Source organism: Notothenia coriiceps, unplaced genomic scaffold, assembly GCF_000735185.1.
Source record: "Notothenia coriiceps isolate Sejong01 unplaced genomic scaffold, NC01 NC01_scaffold00021923, whole genome shotgun sequence".
In the NCBI taxonomy this organism is placed as follows: Eukaryota; Metazoa; Chordata; class Actinopteri; order Perciformes; family Nototheniidae; genus Notothenia; species Notothenia coriiceps.
The window spans coordinates 1-8637 of record NW_011354624.1 but is presented as its reverse complement, the minus strand read 5'-3'; the positions used below and the strand labels follow the sequence as shown (position 1 = coordinate 8637).

At 40.1% G+C, this 8637-nt stretch overlaps 2 protein-coding genes across 2 annotated transcripts; one reads left to right on the top strand and one right to left on the bottom strand.

The window, feature by feature from the left end:
* Positions 1-317: 317 nt before the first annotated feature.
* dolk (dolichol kinase) lies at positions 318-5105 on the bottom strand. Its single transcript, XM_010780479.1, has 2 exons — positions 4988-5105; positions 318-3727 (listed from the first exon to the last, which is right to left on the bottom strand). The coding sequence occupies exon 2, from the start codon at positions 3722-3724 to the stop codon at positions 2027-2029; it is 1698 nt and encodes a 565-aa protein (XP_010778781.1). The 5' UTR covers positions 3725-3727; positions 4988-5105; the 3' UTR covers positions 318-2026.
* A 906-nt stretch (positions 5106-6011) lies between these two features.
* On the top strand, positions 6012-8142 carry LOC104953534 (nucleoporin NUP188 homolog). Its single transcript, XM_010780480.1, has 5 exons — positions 6012-6093; positions 7435-7489; positions 7687-7760; positions 7846-7930; positions 8020-8142. The coding sequence occupies exons 1-5, from the start codon at positions 6068-6070 to the stop codon at positions 8140-8142; spliced, it is 363 nt and encodes a 120-aa protein (XP_010778782.1). The 5' UTR covers positions 6012-6067.
* The last annotated feature ends 495 nt before the right edge of the window (positions 8143-8637 follow it).

Below are 8637 nucleotides of genomic sequence, written 5' to 3'. Positions count from 1 at the left end.
GTGTCTTCAAAGGCTGCAGCCCACTGAAGAGCTCCCGTTCCCGCAGCTCTACACTAAGTTATGACATGTTGGGCTGCAGTTCATGGACAGACCTGAAGGAGGCACCAACACATATGAACTCTCTGAACCACAGATAAGAGCCATTTTTTCTGAAGCTACAGTACATGAAGGCTGCTTTCAGGCAAAGTCACTACTGAATCAATGGTGACTCACAACACCTTTTTAAAATAGGACGTTTTTGTACAAATGAATTTGAGATAACGTTTCTAACAGCTGACATTTAGGTCTACTTTTATTCAGCAAATCAAACAGTCAAATGTGTGTCAAAACAAGACAGTAGATTCATTTTTATTTTATTTTGCAGACAACAGTAAGCATTGCTATTTTCAAGTATGTTCATGTTAAGATGAAATGAAAAAAAAAATGTATTTTTGACTGGATTATCAATCACAACATTCAAACCTTTTTTGTCCATTTTAAAATTAAACTGTGAAACCAAAAGGCGTGTGTGTGTGTGTGTGTGTGTGTGTGTGTTCACCATCAGTCACACAGACTCTTTTCTGTGTGTACTAAAATAGGAGGCATAACAATTGTATGTACCTTTGTGATGCACTCAACATGCAATATTACATAAAAAAAATGTAAGGATGATGGTAAAAACAACAGTAGTATCATGCTAATAAATAAAAAAAACACCAAATAACTCTTACAGATGATCAAATACCATAAGGCTGTTAATGAATTCATGCTGAAAACATGTTTCAGGTTATAATCTGAAGCATCCTCATCCAAAACGATGAGATTAAACCTGACGAGGATATGTATGTAAAGCATAATGAAAGTTAATAAAAAGAAAAAGGTCTTTGTACATCATTTTTGACCAAAGCACATCTACAAACTCCGACAATATGCAAGGTTTATGAAGGCTCAGTATCCTCAGAGGAAATATTTATATTAAGTGTACCTTTAAATGGGTCCCATCAAACCTCAAAGAGAACCATACTGCAGAATACCTGTGTACATGTTACCGATATCACATTAGTGTCATGCTAGAGCAAAGTAGATGAAGTATAAATCAGCCCTTATAAAGAGAGGGACTGCCATGCGTTCATCTACATAATGTGTGATAGAAAATATACTTCTTAAGGCAAATACTCTCAGCAGTATTCCTTCATATTGCCGTCGGAGAGACAAAATAACATTAAGAAAAAGACTACGCTAACTTTAAATAATGTTCTTCAAAGGCAATACAAAGGTATCCATTAGCAAAAGGGGAACAAGATATTGATCATTGGTGATTCGTAATGTGCCGCTAGCAGCATCTATACCGTCCAGAAGTGTTTAAGGACATTTTTTCCACTTTGCTAATCCCCTGTTGCATAATTCAGGAGGTTTGGTGTCATGTATTCTGCGATGCTCGTCTTATTCCTTAAAGTAACTGGTATAGAAATGACTTGTGATCTGAGGGCCGCAGATTCTAATGTCACGGGAGACCTGATAGGAAAGTGAGAACACAATGTATCTCGTTATTCATTCTCTTCGTCTGATCCAAATGCTTTTCTCCCATGGAACAGATACAAAAAAGGACGGGTACAAAAAAATTGACGGTTCTTGTTCCTTATCTGTGGAAATGTTTCGCCACAGAACCTTTTTTTCCAGCTGTTTCACTGATAAATATAGTTTTTTTTTAGAACTTCAGAAAGATTTGTACTGGTCCTTAAATCATAAAGACAGGAGCAACTGATTAAAAATGGATCGCTAAAACGTTTCTCATTTTCCTATCAGCTCTTTACTATTGAATTATTTTGTGCCCCCTTTGTTTGTTGACATTACATTTATCCGGCTGTCAGTCTGTTACCTTTCTTGTCTTGTGCTGATCAGTCAACTGACAAAGGGATTTCTGTTACTAAATTTATATTTTTCCAAATTACTCAAACTTTCCCGCCCCCCAAATCATCTTCCTTTCTCCCCCTGGAAAGAGCTGAGGAGAGCAGGAAGAGTCTGTTTTTGTTTCTCATCTCTCCCATCAAAGCTGCAGCAGGATGAAGAGGTAGAGGGGGAGGAGGAGGTTGTCTATTTGAGAGGTGTAGGCTTCCAGCATGGCCACCAGAGAGATGGAGCCCACGATCCAGGAGTAGGTGGAGTTCAGATTGATGCTCCCGTCGAAGATAAGGAACATGGCCACGGCGATAATCTGGGCAAAAATAGACGTCGCAGTTCCCTCCATGGTTTTCTTAGTGCCGGGCCAACGGATCTCTCCCATGGTGCTCCCGAAAATAGACGCCACCGTGTCCCCCACCCCGACGGCCAAAACCCCGGCGTAAGGCACCAGGCCTCCTGCCCCGGGGAGGACCCCATGTGGAGCACAGGGTCCCGGGAACAACCATAAGGGTAGAGACATGCCTATCAGCAGGTAAACATGGGTCAGGATAAGAGGCCCCGAGTCCCGCTCATCGAGGAACAAAGTGAGGAGCTGCCTGAGGAGCTGACCAAACGGCATGATCCGGAAATAACGCACGTACTCCAGGAACAAGAAAACCGCCAAGCAGCCCACAGACGCCACATGGAGCAGCTGCCTGTCGTAGATCAGCCCAGGAACATACGTAGCCACCACGATGAGATGGAAGTACTTCCGCACAATCGTCGAGGCCTGGTGTTTCTTGGACCCGGATTGGCGCTGGTAGTTCTGGTGCAGCACAACGCAAGTGGCCACGGCAACCAGAAAGAGCCAGTACCCGAGCAGACACAGCCTTCTGTCGTTCAAAGTCACAAAGTCCAGCAGCCACATGAGCGGATGCCTGCCGATGAACAAGGAGAGCCACGGCATGAGGATCCCCAGACCCAGGACGGCGGTCATCATGTGGAAGAAAAGTGACGACACCCAGGTTTCCGACTCCATGAAGCAGAAGAGCAGGGCGAAGAAAACCCCCAGCAGCAGCGAGCCTACAACAATAACTGGCAGGAAGTAGTTCACAGGATCACCTTTGACCTCTGCAAGGTTCAGGGAGCGCTTGATGAGCTGGTTGACGATCAAACTGATTCCCCCGACGATAAGGAGCGCCTCGCCGGGGGTGAAGCTGCGAGGCAGGAGGTAAAGCACTATCAGGCTGAGATAAACGAAGATCAGAAGCACCTCCAAGACCTCGATGACCTCTGAAACGGTCAGCGTCTGTTTGGTGGTGTAGAGGATGGCACTTCCTGCCATACCCGCGATCACGCATGTGTTTGTGGGTACTGGTCTGGTGATTCCCAGTGCGATCAGGGACAGAAACAGAGCGAGCATCATCCCAGTAATGGTAACCACCATGGAGAAGCGTTCAAAGTAGACGTTCCCAGAGGCAGAGCACTTTTCCTTCAGCACCAGGCCAAGCAGAGGCATCACCATGGAGGCCGGCACGATGCCGCTGTTTGCCGAGGGGCGAAACTGGAACACGGCGCCTCCCGCTCGGAGAAGACGGTCCCATTTGTGCTGCACGTAGAACGCCTGGATGAAGAGGGCCACGATGCACCAGGAGTGCTGGTTCCACACGGCCGTGTGGACGCACAGCACCATGGCCAGAACCACGGCAGACTCCACGTACGCCGGGTTGATCTGCATGGCTGCAGGGGGAGGAGGAGAGGAGAGAGGGAGGGAGGGAGGGTCTGGAACAGATGGTCTGCAACATTGAAGGCCTTCTTCGGTCACTTCCTCTCGCTGACACATCATATGGCAGCTATTTTTCATTTGCTAAGGATAGAAAAGGGGGGGAAATATAAATCAGTGAGGTTCCAATTATTGGTACAGGATGTACGATACGGCACATCTGGTGACGTAAACAATTCATGTCTGATTTCTTTTCTTATTCATATCATAATAATAATCAGAACCAGAATACCTTTATTTTTCTCACAGAGGGGGGGCTTACATTGTTATAGGGAAAGTAAAGCATTATAAAAAAGTATAATTAAGAGGCATGCATAAAATATTAAAGAAACAAATAGAAATAACACAAAATACAATTTTCAAAAATACACATCCATGGATGGACAACAAAAAGTACCAGTAACAGTATTCTTTTGTAGAAGGTATAAAGTAGTGTGATAGCAGCCAGGTAACAGTAGTAAAGTGGAAGTATATATATACGTATATATCGCACAGTTATTTACAGATTTATTACAGTAGTTGAGTTGTCTAAGATATAGGAGCCAGTAATAATAATAAATATTATAATAATTACTATAATAATGTGTAATAAACAGGACAGTAGCTATTGGTTTCATCTGAATTTGAAACTACAAATTGAAATTCTTCACCAACTATCCTTTTATGATCCGTTTCTTCATGAGTCATCCTATCCTGAAAGTGAACCTTGCCCCTGCTTTTTCTGCTTTCTGCCATGAACTATGGCCACACTGAACATTCAACCAGACAGTGTGAAATGCACACACATGGTATGAATGAGGCCCCATGAGAAAGGCATGGTCTTTCTAAGCTGTATTTGTTGTAATGGTTGCAAACTTGCTAATTTGGTTATTGTATGTCTCTTTGTGGTCATTTTGCGTTTATTTCTGGTTGTATACTGTCTTTTTCTGGTTGTTTTGTGTATTGTTATGATAATTTTCGTAGTTTTGCGTCTCATTCTGACTTGTGCCCAGGCAATAACATTACATTTAAGCAGGGCTCTGGCCCAGGGGCCCACTAACCAGGTCAAACACCCGTCCATACGTTGAATGGTCTTCCAACTGGGGCTAAATCATCTATGAAGGTCTTGTAAACAGCACATAAGACGGACACACTGAAATATCCTCCAGTCATTCGTAACATCCATGCTAATAAAGCCGCGCTAGCCCTCAGCAAAGGGAGAAACTCGTCCACTCGGCGAGCCAAGGATGCTGCAACCTCGCTCAGAGAAAAACAGCCGAGTTATCAGAACGACACAGAGGCGTTTACAACCACCGCTGCAGGGCGGGAAATAAAACCAACGTTCACGAAGACGAGCATACGTACCTCATAGGTGGAGGGATATCTGGACGAAGGAGCGTGGTTACACGAGCCGGTGCCGTCCTTTTACCAGATGTATTTCCTTTGTCAGCTGTCTGCTCTCAAACGCAGAAGGAAGGGGCCATATTTGACAGCCGGGTCACGTGATGCAGCCGTAAAAATATCTCTTAAAGGCCTGGTTTGCTTTGTTTTTAATGTGTGTTTATTTTATTAAATCAATTGTTTGAATATTGTGATTTTAAGAAAGCGCATACAGTGAATTGTATCCATCAAAAATATATAGTTTTTAATAAAATGTGTTTTATACCTGAATTCTACAGGTTTTACAGGTTTCTTGTGCTTTTATTGTTTTATTTCTGTATTTAAAAAATATGATTACCTATTGTTATTATTATGATTATGATTATGATTATTATTATTTACCATGATCTTTCTTGTGCCTTCGAGTATTCATTTCTATATTCAAAATATAACCTTGTTTTTGATTTATTGGTTTTATCGCACATTTGAATTAGCTTAAATGCTCACTTTTGTTATGTATTCCCCTTGTCTTTACTTGATGGTACAGCACCTACCTACCTACTTTCCCTGTATATGGTGTTTTTTGTAAGTTTTTATTGATATTATAATTCAGTTCAGTAAAATACGTGAATAACACATGCACGAACACTCAATTAAGCCAAAAATGAAGCACTCACTGCTGTACTATCGCACCCAGGAATCCCATTGTATTCTTAATTCATCCATGGATCCATGGATGTATAATAAGAACGATTGGATCCGGTAAGGAGTCATGCACGTCCTGAAAGTGTTCCCATGTTCTAATAAAGGTTTTAGAGGAGCCTCTAAGTATTAACCTACTTTTTTCTTAATTTAGGAGAAACGATGTCTTATAATTTGTGTTAAATGTGTTAATTTAAGAGAATTTAATGATGCGTTTGGAAATCGTCGTACTTCAATATTATTTCTCTCCACAAGATGGCAGTGTGTGTATTCTGGTAACTCCAGAAATATTATCGAAGAAGGAGTTGGTGACGACCGTAATGACGACCCAGCACAACAACCAATCGCAGGTCAGGAGTGAAGATGGCGGAATCCGAGATGAGCGTCAGGTAGGCAGTTAGCAGCCAACTTTAGCTAACGTCTGCGTTATTGTTTAAATAGTTTATAAAAACGTCCCAGCGAGAAAAAAATTCTACAGAATATGTCCGTTTAACAAACCATATTGTTGGTGGAATTTATATTTTTCGGTGTGTTCCTTTTGAGTTGTTAGCGCCATGCTAACTTAGCTTAGCATGTGCTAGCAGTTGAACATTTGAATGGCTTTTCAGCGTGTGTCAGCCGCATGACAACAACAGCATGTCTGGGAAGTTCACTCTTAAACCATAAACTCTAATAAATAAAGTTTAATTTGAGCAGCAGACTCAAGTTTCTATGTTACGGTTAAAAGGAATAGTTATGACAAAAGGAAAGAGGCTAACAACGTTAGTGTTTGCATAGACAGGACAATGACTAATGTGATAGTAAAATAGGACAATATTCAATGTATAATGTCAATTGTTAGATTTCTACACTATTTATACTGTTGAAGCTATTTTTTTTATCGGATTCTGATATCGGATAAAATACTTTGATCTGTCAAGTACCTAATTTGAATACTTGACAGATCAAATACTGATGTATATATTGGGTATTATTTAGTAATCTAGAGATAAATTTATTTTCCTACTGTGAATATGTACACATTTGCTAATGTTACTTTTTTATTTTATTATATTTGTATCTTACTAAACATTTTAAATGGTGTGTAATGCTTGACAACGCTGCTCCTGTGATAATTTCCCAAACATTTCCCAATTTAAGATGAATAAAGTATCCATCTATATATATATCTATCTACCTTGATTACATATTTGGTGATTCTAACAATAAACTATATTAACACCAGTTTTATGACATCAGAATCAGATTATAGTTTATTGTCAAGTAGGTTTTCAGCTTTGCTGTATACTGGTGATACATTAACACAGTTAGTGAAATATAAAGTACAAATCTGAAGTTGTGAAATGTAACTACACATTAAAGGAAATATGAAAAGTATATCAACAAATTACTGTGAACAAATATACAGTATATATGAATAGAAGTGGAACAGCTGTGCAGTATTAAAACAAATATAATCTGACCATCTGTTTTGAAACACCTACCTTTCAAGTCCTTTTCAACCCACCTATGTCACTACAGTTTACAAATGTATGGACATGTTGATGAATACATACAAATACATGTGTCGTTGCCCTTATTAAGGCGGAACACACCTTTTTCCTTCTTTCCTTTTTGTAAAGCATTTTGAATTGCCTTGTCTTGAAAGGTGCTATATAAATAAGCTTGCCTTGCCTTTTTGTAATATACATTAATGTATTTACTAAAATATATAATCATTTTTCTCTTAGGAGCAGTCGAGAATTACATACCATATTGCTGGGAAGATCTGCATTGCGAGAGCCGGTATGTATTTTTTGCCAAACCTTCCACTGTACAGTATATATTCAAGAGTGTTCTTCTACCAAACAGTTAAAACAATTAAAGTATTGTCTTGAGGAGGTTTCAAATGCTCCTGTCAGCACTTCGATTTTTGCATTTGTAATAAACGACGGTACATAAAATGAGAAGCGATTTTATGCTTATCATGAAATGTTTGACAGGCTCAGATAGAGGCAGAGCTCGACAGACACTGGGACAGACTGCATCAAGGTCTATGTTATTACAAGCCACCCAGGTATGTTGTAATTCTTTTTGATCCTTACATAAAATCAACACTTCGTAACAACAGAAAGGATAGTTATCATCATCTCTTGTTCTAGCTCGTCCTCTGCTGGGAAAGTGAAGGAGGACAAAGACGTTGCACAACCATTGAAGGATTTTGGTCTGAGGATCAGTAAACTATTGGTAAGAAACAATTCTGTTACGTAAATGATGTGATTCACTGTCGTCATTTGGTGGTGCATTTATTTGCTATTTGTTTATCATTTTTGCAGTGTCTTGATGAGCACCAGAGTGTGCAGCTTTTACAGTGCTACCTACAGGAGGACTACAGAGGAACTCGTGATTCGTTAAAGGTCCTTTTTTTTATTGGAAATAAATCCCGAAATCTTGTGTGACATCCTACCAAAACGTCATATGCAGTTTTTACAGAAAATGATATTTTAATTTAAATCCATGTATTACCCAGTTGTTAAAGGGGATCTTTGGTGTTTTCCAATGTTGTTGGGTCTGAGATTAAGGGCAGCAATTGTTTTAATCGTTTGTGGACGTACATTGGCATATAACTGTCCAATATGATTACATTGCAGCACATTTTGTGTCAAAGTTACTCTGTAATCAATGTATAGCCCACTAATGTTGTCAGTGATAGTGTTTTTTTAGACCTGGGATTTACTGCTGCATCACTTATGCAAAGAATAACTACAGTCTCCATATTTTATGAGAAACAGCAATTGCAACATTTTTACTTTGTAACGATATTAGAGGTCCCATCATATGCTTTTCTGGTTCTGACCCGTCCCCTTGTGTGTTATGAAGGTTTCTCTGCATGTAAACGGTCTGCAGAGTCACAAACCCTCAAAGTACACCCTGTAGCGAGTAAAACTCTAACA

Coding starts and splice junctions, on each gene's coding strand:
- dolk (XM_010780479.1), bottom strand. CDS start 3,724: ATGAAAAATAGCTGCCATATGATGTGTCAGCGAGAGGAAGTGACCGAA.
- LOC104953534 (XM_010780480.1), top strand. CDS start 6,068: ATGGCGGAATCCGAGATGAGCGTCAG. Junction 6,094..7,434: donor GAATCCGAGATGAGCGTCAG/GTAGGCAGTTAG, acceptor TTTTTCTCTTAG/GAGCAGTCGAGAATTACATA. Junction 7,490..7,686: donor GATCTGCATTGCGAGAGCCG/GTATGTATTTTT, acceptor AATGTTTGACAG/GCTCAGATAGAGGCAGAGCT.